Here is a 16,988-nt window from a genome sequence, read left to right as displayed (position 1 = left end):
TTCTTATGTCATATCCTTATATACTATTACCAAGTTTAGCATAAAGGAGGTCTAAACCTTTAAAAATACCCAAAACGACTACATTACGTTCAGATTTCGTGTCCGAGCTACTCATTCAATCTAATATATAACAAATTCCTGTGTCAAGTCGCACTTGGAAGCAATTTTGATTTATTTTAATATTAAATTATTTTTTTCGTACCCTATATATAGATATTTCTCATCTGTAATTCTCCTTCTAAATGTTATTTAGAAAATGCTTAGTAAGTTTATACCAGTGTAGGAAACATTCAGACAAAGCTTATATTCTGTAATTTTCAGGGCAACCACTTTATCGATGTTAACACAAATATGCATACAGTCAAATTTTGAGTCATTTTCAGGTATTTTGTGCTACCATATCAATGTTTAAAATTATCATTTTATACTTTTGTAGTTCTTAATTTTTCATATTTAAAATATGTATTGTCAATTTTAAATTACTGTCTTAAAGTTCAATAACTCTTGTTGTCTCTTTATTCTTTAGATCTATGTTATGCGTGTCATGGTTCAATCAAAAGATTAATAACGAGCGCCTATTCCTGAGCACTAGTTATATTTTAGAAGGCCGTTAATGATCTCGTCTTTGTGCATTAGTTCTTCGAAGTTTTAGTTTCGAAGATCTCGAACAAGGAGAGCCACTCCTTGTTTTAGTCAGTCAATGTGTTCAGATTCCACGCCATTTCGGTCTACTATAACACATGCCACTAAATCTCTGTCTTAAACTGTTTTCCATCGTCTAAAGGTGTAAGAACAATAAAAATATCTCTTGGTAATCCTCTATTGAATACTAGAGATTCTTGAAAAACTTTTAACACGACAACGTGTTACTTTGATTTACACTGGAAATTATTAAATATACTCGTATTATTGAAACTAGAAAAACATTTGTTTTTTGTCATTTGTACATCATTCCACCCATCTCCATTGGGTTCACGAATCTGTGGCTTTATCGCAATAATCTCAGTGTTTCTTTGCCCTTAGTTAGCCTGCTTGATTTCATAATTGTTTTCACATTAATCGCCGCAAGATAGTAGTCATGAAAGGTTACATTTGATGTGTATGAAAGTGAGATGACTTGATTTCTCCTTGTAGCGACGTCTTACCACCTTTCGAAGTACTTCGTTGTTTTTTTGTGTGGAACTTTTTACTCGAGGATATGAGCAATTGAATAACCTCGCGTTTATCCAAAAACACGAGGGAGAGATGACTGCAGCGTCTGACGTCTTTGCATTTGCAAAATACTCGTGGAATGAGGTGTAATACAATCGCTCCAGATGCGTCTGCGGGTTGCAAGTTAGCGGGTGTCGCTTCGAGGCGTGAGGCAGGTCGTGTTCGCGCGGGGCTGCGGTCGCGGCGAGGCCAAGCTGCGCCGGGCGCGGCTGCAGTTTGCACTGCACTCCACACAGCGCCTCGAGTGTTTAATTAATTCCTTCACCAGATCCCTAGCGCTCCGTGGGAAGGCGAGAGTGTGCAGCGAGCGCCGGCATTGTGCCGCTGAAGTGGCGCGAGCGTCTCGGCGAGTGCAAACAGCATCCCGGCCGCGGCGTCGATGACATCTCGACAGCTGCTCCCGCAGTCTTCGGACTTGTCACTTGTCGGCTGCCTGCTGACGCCGAGGCGCGCTGTCGGCTGTTCCCACCGCGTTGATCAAACGTGCACATCTGCGCTCACAGGACGAGCAAGTCGAGTCACCGCCCGCCCGCAGGCACCACGAGGACACCTGAGCACTGCAGAGTGCCTCGCTTTCAATACGATTTCTTATTTATTAACGAATACACTTTTGACTCGGCGGGGATTTTTTAGGGAGTTCCTTCTGACTATTCAATCAAAATCAAAATACTCTTCATTCGAAAAAGCCGTTACGAGCACTTTTGCATCAATCAATATAAAATGTCGTCATTGTTTGCCCTGCACTAAGCTACCACAAATTCGGAAGGCAGTTCTGTTAAGAAGGGCCGGTGAGAAACTTAACAGTTGCTCTGTACAAATATAGAACAATGAGTCCGCGACAATAATTAGTGTCAGTGAGCACCAACAACATTTAATTGCACGCATTAACATCAGTGTAGTATCCTTGGATAGAATAATATACTTTTTTTAACTCTCTACAGTGACAGATCTGAAATTTTTTTACTTCGTTTGTTTTGGTCTTAGACTCCCTTAGACATGTCAGATTCTGTGAAACTTGTTAATCAATGAGGAGCGTTGATCTTCGAATTCTGTTTTTGATATTCCAGAATAATATTAATTAAAGAGACATCAAGAGGTCTTCCTATGAGAATTGAAGAATACAAGGACATTGGGCGAGTAAGAAATACATCTCAAGTGAGCCGAGCCCAAGAGCCCGTGGGAAGCTGCACGCGTAGCGCCGCCATCCGACACCGCCGCAAACACTTGCAACGCGACCCGCCCCACTCCGCGGTAATTATTTTGTAACAATCTCCGAATCAAATTACTCGTTTCTGACACCTCAGTTCAGTGCGAGCGCGACATCGATGGCTATAGCAATGACATGTCTAATTTTTTTAGTTTAATGGAAGAAATTTTCTATTTGTATATAAGATACCTCGCTGCTTTCAGATGGTGGACGAAATTATGTCGGATTTCTGTCCAATAATTTTCCCACTCGCTCTTATCAATCAACATTTTCCGAACAGTTCTCATCGGTGTATCTGTGAATAAGCGCATTAGTCAAAAAATCCTGACTGTTCATTTTTCTAGATTCGAGAGGTGAATTGTTAAGGGAGTCCTTTTGGTCGCAAGAGATTTATGATCTGCACCGAACTAACAGTCATATAAAACGATCGTGTTTACATAGTCTGTGCAGTACCGAAGTCTTTTGTGTTTGAACTAGTCACGGTGCCTTTTACAAGGACAACAAAGTTATACATGTCTCTACTCATTTTTATCAGATTCCACAGGCTCTGTGAAAGTGGAATGTGGAAGATTTCCAGTGTCTGAGAGGCGTGGTCGTGGCTGGTCGCTTGTGACTAATTGCAAATACAAACAGGAGCGCCGGCGCACCCGGTGCGCAGCCGCTGTCTTGTTATTACAATTTGTCGGCACTTGGCGCCTCGTCGACTTGCAACCTGACACCTCGCCGACGCGCCCGCGCCGCGCGAATCGCAGCCTTATTGCTCTAACATAAGGCTGTCGGCCGCGCCGCAGATGCAACAGTTGAGCCTCGTCTCGAGGTGACAGAAAAAACACGGCATCCTCACAAATGTTTCGAGTAACGGAGAAGGTTGTCGCTTCCAAGTTCGCTACTTAATGATGCACTGTTTTGTTTGCGTGTTTTGTCGGCCGCCGCCCCGGGGACTGACGCGGCAGAGGCACAGCGCGGATGTTCAACTCGTGAAATAACGAAGATCATAACGCTGATAACAGATACGTTTAGACCAAATTAAATGCGCTGATTGTACTTCCGTGTTGTAAGCGTGCAAGACGGCCCTCTTTTGACAGAGAAGACGCCTCGCCGCCTTAAAATTACGTTACGTGTTAGTTCATCTTCTGAAAAACCGTGGCAGTGCCTTAGTGTTTCGTGTGCGCAGGGCAATGACATGAAGTGCCCGCGAGGTGGTTGAGAGGGGAGAAACGGGGAGGCTTGTGTCGTGTTGTCGGCCGCGGTCTGAAAACAAAGTGCTAATTATGTAGTTGACCCCCGGCCTCCGCGACGACCTCGCTCGTCCCACATAGGCTTAGTTTCGGGTACATAACAGGGACCCCTAATATTCGAATTAAAAATGGCGGCTTCCGCTAAACAATAGCGGCAGAAACGGCCATCGCGTAGCGGCGGCTTTGTTTTAGGAACAATACTGCGTACGGCCATGCTGCCGCAGCGAGCGGGTCGCAGCCCCATGGAGCGCCCCGCGGCGCCGCCGATACCAAAATTCGCTCGCAAAAATGGCGACGGAGGCAATTTTTACAAATGGCTGCCGGGCGGGGACACTCAGGTGCTAGGGAGTAGAAGGAGTAGCACTTTCAGAGCGGGTCGCACGGGAGTCGTGCCGGTGCCGCGTCCGCGTCGCGTCGTGCCGCCGCCGGCCGCACGGGAGGATGCCGCCGTACGCCCGCCGACCTCTCCAATTTGCATTTATCGGGATACTTTCTAAAACCTCACGTCCTACCTAAGCGGAATTTTCCCCGGCGGGGCGGCGCGCAGTGTCGTGGAAAAAGGCACCTTCCGCCGGGGCCGCAGGGCGCAGGTCGCGCGGCGCTGCCTGGCGGCCTGTGGCGCCGCGGCGGCTGCGCGGCGGCTGCGCGGTGACGTTTGGCGTTTGGCGGATTCATTACGGAGACAAAGGCGCGCTGCCGGGCGACGGGGCGGCGGGTCGGCGGGGCGGAGGTGGGGCTCCCCCGCCGCCACTAGCCACTTTCCTAAATCAGCGCCACGTATTGTTCGATATTAGTTCTTAGATGGCGGGGGAGCGCTGAAAGCCCGCGCCGGGGCCTTTGTGCACCTGCCCGGGGTGAGACTGGTCGCAACATCTAAATACAGGATTCTTTTGCAACGGGACGGGTGAACAGAAGCTGATCTTGAGGTGACGTAACGAATATTTAGCAAAACGTACAGCTCCAACTAGCGAACACTTTGGTTGTTCCTTGATACGTCATAATACTCGTATATTGTTTGGATTCGAATGAAACCTGTCGGGACAATCAATGAATCAGTTCAACGGTAACTGTAATTACGAAACGAGTGGACCTTGAGTAATCGAAAAAAGATTAATCTGAGCAGTAGCTACGGACCTTGAAACGAAAAACTACGCAGCGCCGGAAATGCAAACATTACCATGACTACCTGAAAACAAAAACTTCTCTTTTTTGTTCAAGATCTAAGGTAGAAGAGTTATTTAACAATTATTCCTCTGCTTTATTTTTTGCTTCGATAACTCCATTTAAAATAAACCCTGGTCCTCCGATGGCGCTGCCATGATAGATCCTAACCACATTGATAGCTCTTCGGCTAAGGAGTCGTTAAAGTTAGAGAAAGTTTAGGCCCTCATCCTAAACATCCGCAACTCTGAATTATCAATATATCGTAGTCAATGAAATTATTATTATTAATTCAAATTCATATATTAGTGATATTGATATATTCTCGTGCTCTCTTGTATCTTTTAAAGGACAATTTGCGTTTTCAATGGGGAGACACAATACAATTTAAACGATTATATAAATATATGATATAGATATATAAACAAACATAATATAAGCTTATAAACCATAATCTTTGACCCCTGTTTATTAATGTTTTTACTTGTTCTGTCATTGTTTGACCATAAATGATTAAATATTTTCAGTGAGATAGTTATAAGGTAGCAATTGTAACTAATTTTATATGTCTATGCTTCTAGTTTGTACTTTCTTACTACTTTTTGTTACTGTTTATCTCCAATAAAGTAAATAAATGTATATACATAAAGCAATAATTTATTAACATTATCAGAAATAAACGACAAACAAAAACGCAAATAATTAAACAGTACAGTCGCTTGGGCCGCGCACCAGCGCACTTGGTAAATTCAAATAAAAGAACTGAATTAAAGATTCTCCGATGCGGGTGATATTCCGCAATAAATAGATAAAATAACCGATCTACCTAATAACGAATGTAAACAATTCAATAAATAACCTGTATACGAAATTCACGAACTTAATTATCTGGATGTCTTAAACATACCTCGCAAGAGTATTGACAAATAAATGAACATTAGCGATGCACTCGAAATACCGCAGATGGACATGGGCTAGTTGTACATACCTTTCTTTAGACTTCATAGAATCAATAACTGTTATTGCAAATGTGTGCGAATTCACTATATATTACATTAAATTAGGCTGTATTGCTAATCAATTAATCTTTGAAAAAATGGTCACAGAAAATGTACAGAGTTTATTATGAGCTTTTTTCTGACGCGGACGCGTTTGGAAGTCCGAAAATTTTATGTAAAGATTAAGGATGACATCATAGGGGAGCCCGTCTTGATTCTAGCTTTTTCAAATTAAGTTCCTCCATGATTCTGCCCATGACATATAAAGGTGATCGCTGTTATTAATCCAACGAAGAGAATAGCATGAAAAGCGTTGTAAATAAATGACTAAGACTGCGTCCTATGAGTACCACAAAGAGCAGCAATAGTTCGCCCCGGGCTGGATGGAGAAAGTGAACTGTAAATTTATTTTATTAAATAAATAAAAATAAAGAGCACCGTGTTGCTAAGCGCAAGGTTCTCATAGAGAGAAAAATGGAAAATTTTGAAAAGATGATAACAACACTTTTCTTTTACCACACACGCCACAGAGAAAACACACATTTTAAGTTTTGTTCATAATGTATACTTTCGTCGTTGTCATTTACTATATTTTCCCAAAGATATCATTGGGATATACCAAAATGGCCGCGCTGGGCATATTGGAAATTAAGTATATCGATGTTTTTCTAATATTCAGTAACTTAGTTAAGCATTAAGTTGTCGTTTTAGCCTATAAACGCCCACTGATATGGGCCTTCCCTAAAAATATTTATAAGAGAAAAACTCAATCGCTTGCGATCGCCAACCCGTTTGCCGAGCGTGGCGATTGGTGTCATATTATGGTAGGCAGAGAAAACTGCTGCCCATCCTCTGGAAGCTCGTTTGTAAGCGGCGGCAATCCTATATGATTATTGCACAAAGTGTGAATTATAAAAGCTTGTATTCCGGGAATTGAACCCGCGAACTACGATCCCATGTCGCCACCGTTGGGCTGCAATCGCTCGACTTATATTGTAATTATTACTAAACCCTCACTTCAAAAAGAAAACATTTTCATACGGAACCGTTGTTCATTGTTAAAACATTAATTTAATATATAAAATGATTGTTCATAAATAAGCTTTATTCATATATTTTTTTCTGTTCGACTACAATGGACCTTCAAAAGTAGGTTCTCAGAACAGCGAGTAATAAACAAACTTTTTCCCATAAAAAAACACAAATAATTCATCATCATTCCAGAAATAGGACGACCGTTGTTGGACACAGATTATCTTCATAGGTTTCCAATAAGAGCTTAAACTATTGCATAGTTAAATATTTCTGTGGTAAAATAAATATTGCAGAATTATAGTATCTTATAAGATATCGTTTCACTGGACTCGAGCCTTGTACTGCGTAGATCAACCGATCGGATTGTTCGTTAAGCTTCCTGATTTTATAATTTGCATTGATTTTTGAAAATGATATCTTTCATTAAATTCACACGGTGAGAAAACTAACAATAAATGAGAACGTGTAGAATGCATACAGGATGAATGTTTATACGAATAAAAACTTTAAAGAGGTGAATGTATAGCACATTTGCTGCCAATTAATGTACGATGCACCCGATCCAATAATCAATGGTTTCATTAATAATAGATAACACTATGATAATACAGTAAGAAAAAGTGTTTCACAATTTGGCGTATCCCATATTAAAATATTTATTTTTTACTATTCGACCCTGCAGACTTTGTATTGCTAATTGCAGTTATTGGTTTATCGTATTCCAGAAGGGAAATATTTTTGTGTAATAGCTTCCACATCTATAACCGATCACATTGCTTCTTGTGATCACTTCTGTTTAATCACATCCCAAGCCGTGCCATTATGATTTGATCGTAATTGTGGTCAACAACTGAACATAGTTTTGACGCTGCACGCTCTACTGATTTCAGTTCAGACATTGGTATGGTCGTAAAGAGGCCAGGAGGCACCGCATCCAGCAGCGGGCAAAGCGGTCTGCACAGGTGCAGCGGCGCCCGCACGCCGGAAGCACTCGGGGCGACGCGCACGCGTAATGACACATAATGCGCCGAGCCGAGTGCATAATGGTAAGAATTACATTGTGTCAGGTACTGACCCGTCAGGTGGGGCTGCGCCGTCGGGCTGTAGGGGCTCTTGATCTGCGGGAAACCTGCGGAGCAAGAATTACATTAATTGAGCAACAAACAATTAAGGGCGGCGAGGAATTCCAATTCACAGCGCGCCCGAGCTTTGCGGGGGCAGGGGGTGCGGTGCAGTGCGGTGCGGGGCGGGGCGGGGGCGAAGAAGAGGGGGAGCTGCCCGAGCTCTCAATTAACTAGTCCCGGACATTTTTCCGGCAACACCGGCTCGCGTCCGGGGCGCACGCCCCGCTCGGAGACGCACGAAGTCCACACGGATATGCCTGCGTTAGCCACATAATTATATGTTATCTATTTAGTTAGCACCGTCTGGTTAAATCTCGAAGAAAGCGACTACGGTGCAGATTATCATCATCATATCAGCTCACAGACATAGTTCTGCTGCAAGGCTCAGTTCTTTTTCCGTTCTTTTTCTTCTCACTCAATAATCGCCTCGATGACCTGTGGCTTTCCGCTTCCTTAACATTGACATCCATGTATCAACTGATACTAACACCAAAATTCTGTGACTAGATGAAGCTCGTTGATTTCATATCTCTGGTTACACACAGGTATTTCTATTCATATAAACCATTTGAAAACAGCGGCATCTATCATATTTTTGTGAAAAAAAACATAAATTCTTATATAAATTTCGGTGGGCAGATCACGGAAGGCGCTGAGCGTAAATCTAATTTTTTCGATTACTACTGACTGGCTAAACATTCCACGCACAGGCACGGTTTTGCTACATTATACGAACGCAGGATCTTCATTAGACAGTAGCAACTTTGAGATGTAAACAAGGTGTTTTCAAAGTATTTGTGCTGGCTTGTCGGAGCTTGTGAATAGTAAACATTCAGCAAAGAGATAACGTTGTCGGATACATCTCGTCTTGGACGGGGGGAGTCCCCGTAGGTGACTTACATAAAAGTCTTGTAACACCTAAAGACGTTGATCTTTGATTAACTGTTGCATATAACTGAAAGTTCCTTGAACATATCACGTGTAATAAAAACTTAATTGCCTGTTTGGTGGTGCAAGAAAAAGTTAAAGTAAAGCGATCTCGTAGACGCTCTCCAAAGAGATGGACAAAGATCATCACTGTCGCTAAAAAGTCAGTAAATGAATGCCCTCACTCCGCCAACCGCTCCGACACATGGCGAAACAGCAATAGCACCAGAACCGACTGGAGCATGACCACGACCACTCTGATAAAAGCTCACAAAAGAGAAGAATAGCTAAAATACAACCTTTGCATATTACTAATGCATGATATATGGCGCGATTGAAACCGCATGCGAAAAAAATAAAAAACTTATAGTTTATGATATGAAAATGAAAAGTACACGAAGAGGTATGGCTTCCAAAACATTTATTGTATAAATTAAAATAGCAGGGAAAGAGGTTGCACCGACTGGCTACTTTGAAAATTCTAACGGTTGCGTTCAGTCCGATATTAACGTCGAGTCCCCCCAGAGATCCCTCGAACAACTAAGTAACCCATGGAAGCCATTAAAGGCGAGCTCAGTGGTCTCCCAATTCGACGAGTTATAGCAACGGTCCAAGCCGAGGTCCTTGAGGTACCGCTCGGGTATAGTTACTGTAAAGGTCTAAGCTAGGAGCTTTTAGCGCTCTGTAATCTCAAAGTCGGTGAAGATGTTCATGTCAATATGATAAATCTGTCAATGTCAACAAAGATAGCGTGCAAAAGTGTTAATATAATCTGAGATGGAGTGCACGAATGGGAAAGGAGTGAATGCGAGCAACTTCTGAACTGTATCCCTAAAAATTTTCATATATTAAATCCAATCAATTATAACTAACCTATTAAAAACGTCCTGTGGCCGAAATAAAGATTATGAAAGTAAATTTCCGGCTACATTTTTTTTAAATTTTAAATACTATTGTTTAAACAAATATAATACTTCGTTGTTACACGTTTCATTCAATATATTTAAGGCGAGCTTCTTCTATATGAATCAACGAGCTTGAGTCAGCGGCACAAAATGAATCGACGATGAGAACATTAGACCGCGTGTCCGCATTGGAGAAGAAAAAAAGAAACAGCGGGTAAAAAGAGATCGATGATAACGTCTCCATATCTCACCAGCTGCTGTGTCTTTAGAAAAAGTTTCCAGTAATGGACATCTAGTGAAGATTTAACTTAAAGGTCCAGGTCTTTGTTACAGCCTATAGACACCCACTGCGAGGCAGGCCTACAAGGCAAGCGGGCTGGCGATTATTATATTTTATTAAGGTACGCAAAGTTCGCTGCTGTCTATCCTATGGACTTTTGTATGCAGTGCTAATCCTATATAATTAATGCACAAAGTGTAAATTATATGTGATTGTATCCAGAGAACCTGCGACCTACGGTTGCAAGTATCTCTCCTGTTCCGCTGAGAAACCACTGCTCAAATTTAGCTACATTAGTATATTACTCCGTTTCCAGGAAATCAAGTGAAACTTTTCGACAACTGTCCTATCTCTTGTATTCAAATACTTTTGCCACATTATGCGTAAGAAGGTTGGCGCTACTTGCTGGCGAGATTTGTTCAGAATTGATCCAGGGGTCACCCAAAGGGGCGACCCGAATCGAGCTTGGGACATCACGAAATCTCAGTTGAAATTACATCTGTAAAGTGTCAAGGAGATGGCGGGAGACTGCTTGGAGCGGGGCCCTACAATCGAACTGCTCTAATCAACTACTGCAACTGCATTGCTCTAATAAGCTCTCAATCAAACAAATGGGGATTAGGCTTGTGCATACACCCTCTGTTAAGCGCTACCTCGTCATTAGCAGAGACAGAAAATAGAGGTCAAGAGATCATCGGCACAGATGTGTGCACTAAGAATCGTGAAAGATTGAAAAGATTACAATTTGAGAACAGACACCAGACTTATGACAACTAGATGAAGATTGTAAAGGATACCATGACCAACAAAGGATTGTGGTGAAAGCATTGGGTGCGGAGGCGGGGCAGCGCGCACAGGGCGCTATTGTGTCGCGAATTACCGCGTCGTGGTGCCGTCACGTCGCCCGCTATTTAGAAATCACTCGAATTATCCTCAAGCGATTATTGACAAAACATTGGAAGCGTCACTTTATATTTGAGGAAAAAAATCCGGAGTGGATTCGAGTGTCAGCAGCGCACAAAGCGGCGGGCGGCGGCGACAAAAAATCGCACAATGGAAACCTGCACCCCCCTCACACTCTGCAGCATCCTGCACCCCGCACCTGTGCCAACTGCCTAGCTCATCTCCTCTGTTTTCTTAATGTTCGTAAATCTCATTGAACAGTTTTACTGTACGCAGGCTGTTCTTGCAACAGGCTCCTAACATTAACTTTTCACATGTTTACTCTGTTGAGAGAAATGAGAGTATCAAGGGGACAAAACCACCAAAACTTTAGGCGTGCGCGTTTTTATATGACCGTAGCCCAGCCCGCCCAGTTTGATTTTATAAATTGTAAATTTACATAATTTGGACCTGTGATTATGTAGCGTGTAATAACAACCTCTTTATTGTGCCGGAACAAATAAGTTTACACGAAACGAGGACCGTAAATTGTTTGAAAGAGTGGAATTAGTCCGGAGCTGTTTGCCGCAGTAGCTGGAGGTGAGGCTACTCGAGGGGAGAGAAAATCAAACGCTTTTTTATTAATCGCGCGCCTGCGAGGCATCGACGTCGCGTCGATTGTTTAGCGGGCATTCACGAGTCGGGCCATTTGAATGGTATTTGGATTAAAACGCGGCAGCAGTCGCGCTGGCTGTTCCCGCAGCGAGCGCGGGCGCGGCGGCCGGCTCGGATTTCGGGGATTAGACAAAAACGACTAGGACAACGAATAAAGCGCGCTGTAATCGAATCGCCACAGACTAAATCGAATTTCGCGAGGCGTAGACAATGCGCGCGGTCGATTGCGCGCCATTCAGTCGTAGACGCCGTCATTATGTCTTCAAACACCCGTTCGCGATCGCAATTGTCGTCGGATCAACAATGTTGGACGACAAAAAAACACATAATGGCGCTGCGAGCACTTCCTCAATTATGTGCGGCGCGCCGTAAATAAATAAACGGGCCCACAGGCCGCAATAAGCCCGGGCCCGGTTACGCGCAGCGGAGACAGGCTTGGTACTATGATGCACAGTAGAGCGTTTGTAGACAAGTGCTCTACAAACGCTCTCCTGTCTGCGGGAGCGCAGCCCGCTGCAGCGGGGTCAATGCTTCATCATTGAGTTTCAACCTTAGGACATCCACAGCGGGATCTAGACTTTCCGACACTGTGTTTGCTGGCCCGTGATCACCACTCCCTAACCTTAATGCCCAGCGATCATCTCTTTGGCGCGCTATGTGGCCTGTTCTGTTGGTATACGGTTCTCTTTCTTCCTTCTTCGATCTCATTCAGAAATCCCGAATATAACCCGCAACAAGCCATGGAAAAGGCTGAGGCGAGAGTTGCCAATGAGGCTAGTAGGCTTGCCGGTGAGGAGGAGGCTTGAATTAGTGATATAAAAGGGTTTAATGCTTGGACAACCTTAAAAGTTATCGGTAGTAAATATTTTAAATGCAATATTAGGATCAAACCGTTCTTCTTGTACAGAAAAAATACACACAGTTACTTCAGGGCCGGCTAATCCCTTCAGGTTAACGTTTAATAAACATAGTATTATAGAGAGGACAAGAGATATCGTATTGTAACTTCTTGGAGGTACAAGATTCGAAAAAAGCTGCAATTTCTTCGCACATGGGTACGTGAGAAAATCAAGTATTTTTTAGCGCCGGCCCGGCCCGTCTTCGGCCTCGTCGAAAGGAGCGCTCGTGTTGTTCCGCGTCTCGGCGCATCAATATAAAAGAGCCGGCGTTTGGCGGCGCTGCGCACAAACAATGCGGAGAGGATTAGGCGCCGGTGCGTCCCCATTGTCGCGATGTCATCCCATTGTGCGCGCATTGCCCCACTCGATGCGTCAAGTGCGCTCTCGAGGCACTCCCGCGCAGCGCCCGCCGCCCCGCTTCCCCTCCGCTCCGCTGCCCGCCGCCGCGGGATTATGTTCCAGTTCCTCCAGTGAGTGAACTTTGTAACGCTATCCCGCTTTTGCTCCAACCTTTGTGTCAACCTCACGGCGGGATGTCGCCGACGGACAGGAGCAACACTGCGGGTACTTAACAAAATCTGCTACACGGAGAATACTCTTCCGGGTGATCTGTAACTAGGAGTAAAGCATGGGTCGCGGGGCGCTGAGCGAAGTGCTGCGCTAACATTTTATATTAAAAAGTTTTCTGAGTCCGTTGGACACACAGATGCTAGTCGGCCCTCGTTTGCGTTCACGCAGCGGTAAATGGCTCTCTGCGGTCTGAACGTGTTTAAACTAGATGTTGAGAACAAGAGCAAAGTCAACAGCAGCGCAGTTTGTCGTCGGGTAGTCTGCCTGAGTACCAATCTTCCCATTCGACACCCAGTGCCGGCGGTGCGTGCTAGTCGACAAAAAAAAAAGAAAGGTACTCCAATAACGTTATCACTGCGACAAATACTTAGCAGGTAATGGGATTAAATCCCTCAAGTTGTACATCCACAAACGCTAATGTTGCAACATAATGCCGAGCCAGCACAGCGACCGCCTGCGCATGCGCAGTCAGTTGCGGATGAGTTATTCATTTGGTTTTTGCAACTTTAATAATCACGATCTACGTAATTTGTATCAATAATAAAAGAGAAAAGACGGCTTTGTCTATATCAGACAGGTGAGGTTGTTTTTTGATTTTGTATGTTTTTAAAGTGAAACCTTTTATTCGACTATTGAATCGACAAGCACATCGTAGAACGAACTGCCGCAACGTGCACAGACCACCTTGTTAAATGTTCGCAAGACGGTGGAACCTCCAGTGTTATTGTAAATATTTGGGAGAGTCCTGTGTCCAGCAGGGGGCGTTCTTCTACTGAAATGATGCAATGATTTTGAATTAGTAGTAAAATAAAATATACTTGTACGCCCTATGGATGAGTCAATAGAGATATCTAAGCTGAATGCCGAGTTATTTACGTTTGGAGAATGTATGGTTTTGGAAAGTAAGTTTTTAGTTCAGGTGAAAAAACAGAGCGCACATAGTTCGTTGGATTGAATTCTACGTTATGTAATATAATTTGAAAGGCTGCGATACAAAATAATCGATGTACGTTGAATTGAAAGATGAGAGTGAAGCAAAGATAGACCGCCGGTAAAACAACAAATGTAGACGATTTTAATTATTATTCTTATGTAAATTTTGATTTTAAGTAGAATCGTTTTGTTTACGCGCATTGATTAGGCAAAAGAGAATCTACAACGATAACAGAAATATCGGACAATGATTGATATTTTTATTCATTATGCTTTGGATATTGTTAATTGATTAGACATACGTGTGAAGAAGAACTGCCGAGAGCTTAGAGAATGGAAATAGGTTGCATATTCAGCTGGTCAGTTTACTGCTTGGAGTGAATAGCATCCGAACAGTTATTCCAACGATAAGATGTTACCTTATCTTACAATGTCAGTTCGGTGTATACGCAGGGCATTAGAGGCGACTGTACAACAGTTGATAGCAATCTTTGCGCCGCCCAGAGCGACCTTTGCAATTTAGATCCATCATTTCAACTGTGGCATCATCCGTGTAGTATTGTGTAGTATTGTATCTGAACTTTTTTTGTACGGTCAGTAACATTTAGCCGAGTGACCGATAATATATTAATATTAAGGTTGATGAAAATTAGCAGAGAGATAAAAGCGCAGCAACGTGACGCGACCTCGCATCTCGAGAGGCCTCATTATTAACATATTCGCGGAAACTGAAGGCTCAGCGGCCGACGAATAAAGCCTTTGTCGGCTGCAGGCCCTCTCGATGGGCGCGAGGGCCCTCCACTAGAGGACGCCTCCGACGGCTTCCGTCGCGTAAACAACTACACACGTCTGGGCTGTCCCGCTCGGGGTCGCTTCTAGCCGGGACCGACTTGCACCGGGGCACCGGGGTACCAGGGCACGCGGTAACGGAACAGCAATACTATATGTTGCTATTTCTATCACGTATCGGTATTTGTGAATTTTTATTTTCACTATCGACATTTCCCGAAATTATTTCTGTAAACTATTCTCCGATCGCTAGTCAAAGGACAATTCTATTTATTTTTTTTGCTCCATGGCTTCCGTGGTCCTTGTTAAGTTGTTAAACGCGTCGGTGAGGTTCGCGGCGCGAATTAAAAGTAACGACAGCGCCGGGCTGCAATTACTGCCGCGACCCCGCCTGCGCGCCGAGATGTGCCGCTTCGATGTGCAGGCGCCGCGCGCGACCACCTATCTATTGATTCCACCTATCTATTGATTGACTGTCGAATTAAGACGTCGCGGGCTTTATCAGAATTGTCCCCAACACTGGACTCTGAAAACACATCCTGACACTGCGTCCTATACTGTACAGGGTTAGGTACTTATACTACTAAATATAAACAAGATTGAATTGTCAAAGTTTGATATATTAAAAGAGTACTATTCCTCAAAGATCACCACGACTCAGCAGCTGCCCGCGACCTAATCCAAGTCGTCGGCACGCTTGCGGGAGCCCACTGACGTCGCGCCTGCCGGCTGGTGGTCACCACTCAAGAAAGCTCCAACCCCAACGGCCTCTGGTTGCACGATATATATACCCAGCTCACAGCCACTTCAAACAAATTCGAGCTAGGCATTGACCTTTATACTTCTGCTAATATCCTTATTTTTGATTTGATCTCGAACCCCGAGCAAAGCCCTATCTATTGCTTGAGTCTTAGGTTGTTGATAATATATCAAATTTGACATTTGAATATTGTTTACATTTAGTTATGTATCTATATCTATTTAGTAAAGAATATAGATAGGTTTCAGCAGTGATATTACCTTTTTAGCTTATATACGTCTTTTCATTTTGTCTGTATCACGTGATATTATGGAATTGGTTATGATTATTCCAATACCTGATTACAAATTTAAAGTGCTCTTTGCCGTATGCTCGCGAGCAGCGTCCGGGCAGTGGGCGGTATCTGTGATGGTGTGCGCAAATAGTTTTAACTTGACCTTCGTAGACTGCAATAGCAGAAATTTTTGCATTTGTTGATAAAATGCTTTCAAAAATACTATTACGATATAAATATCTATCCCAAGCGGGGACGCTTCGGAAATATGTGACAAAAGTCCACATCAACAGGTCAAATCTGAAGAGATAAAAGGCTTACTTAAATTAGTTATTGTAAACACGGCTTTTTAATTCGTCAAATGGTGCAAGATAAACTGAGTGATAACGCAGCTTTACTATTTTATTAAGGAAATGTACAACACACTACAAGTCTGCTAATTGGAAGAACTTACTTTGATAAAATTACAACACAAAAGCTCTCGGGATTTTTAAGGAAAATGATAACTTGTGGTGACACAAGGCAATAAAACCTATCTTTATTTACGCAGTAAATGTTTTGGCAGAAAAGAGCTGTCACAATGCAGGATGCGCTAGACGAGCTAACCTTTTGTTTGGCGGGTCCTGATCGCCGCGACCTCTGAGGGCAATAAATTAATATCCAATCGGCAACTGGGGGTCGGTTAATTGAACTTGGCTTCGGCGCTTGTAATCCGACAGGAATGCGGCGCGGGGGGAGAGCGAGGCGCGCGGGGGCGGGGGGGGCGCACCGGCGGTGTAATGCGCGGTGCTATTCCAATTACCGGCTCCCCCCGCGTACCGCGGCTAATCCACTAACAAAAGATCCGTCGCGGACGCGCCGAGGTAATTGAAATTTTATTGCCGACCCATCCCGGGGACGTGACCCGCTTGCTGGTTAATATCCACAAATGTCTCCGCGGTCCCGGCGTCAGGGTGACGAATAGCAAAGCACTTTTAACAAAACGCTTGGCATCCTCTAAGCGTTTTAACAAGTGCTATGCCGACCGCGGAACAAACACTGCAGCCGTCTGCGTCGAGCGCACTGGTGCCGCTACCATGTAGTCAGGATCAACGTAAATACGACGTTATGACGGCCCAT

The 16,988-nt window shown here is 43.8% G+C and overlaps 1 protein-coding gene across 1 annotated transcript in view; it reads right to left on the bottom strand.

Moving 5' to 3' along the window:
• LOC137931541 (visual system homeobox 2-like) overlaps positions 1 to 16,988 on the bottom strand; it is a 146,647-nt gene that overhangs the window by 110,557 nt on the left and 19,102 nt on the right. The window contains exon 2 of the mRNA XM_068774969.1: positions 7,927 to 7,980. Within this exon, the coding sequence (XP_068631070.1) occupies positions 7,927 to 7,980 (54 nt within the window). The remainder of the gene's footprint in view (positions 1 to 7,926; positions 7,981 to 16,988) is intronic.

The sequence above is a fragment of the Battus philenor genome, unplaced genomic scaffold, assembly GCF_028537555.1.
Source record: "Battus philenor isolate CCGP_79_NKW_IND1 unplaced genomic scaffold, ilBatPhil1.0.hap1 SCAF_11, whole genome shotgun sequence".
NCBI lineage: Eukaryota > Metazoa > Arthropoda > Insecta > Lepidoptera > Papilionidae > Battus > Battus philenor.
Note: the sequence above shows the minus strand (reverse complement) of the source record. Positions and strands in the feature narration are given on the sequence as shown.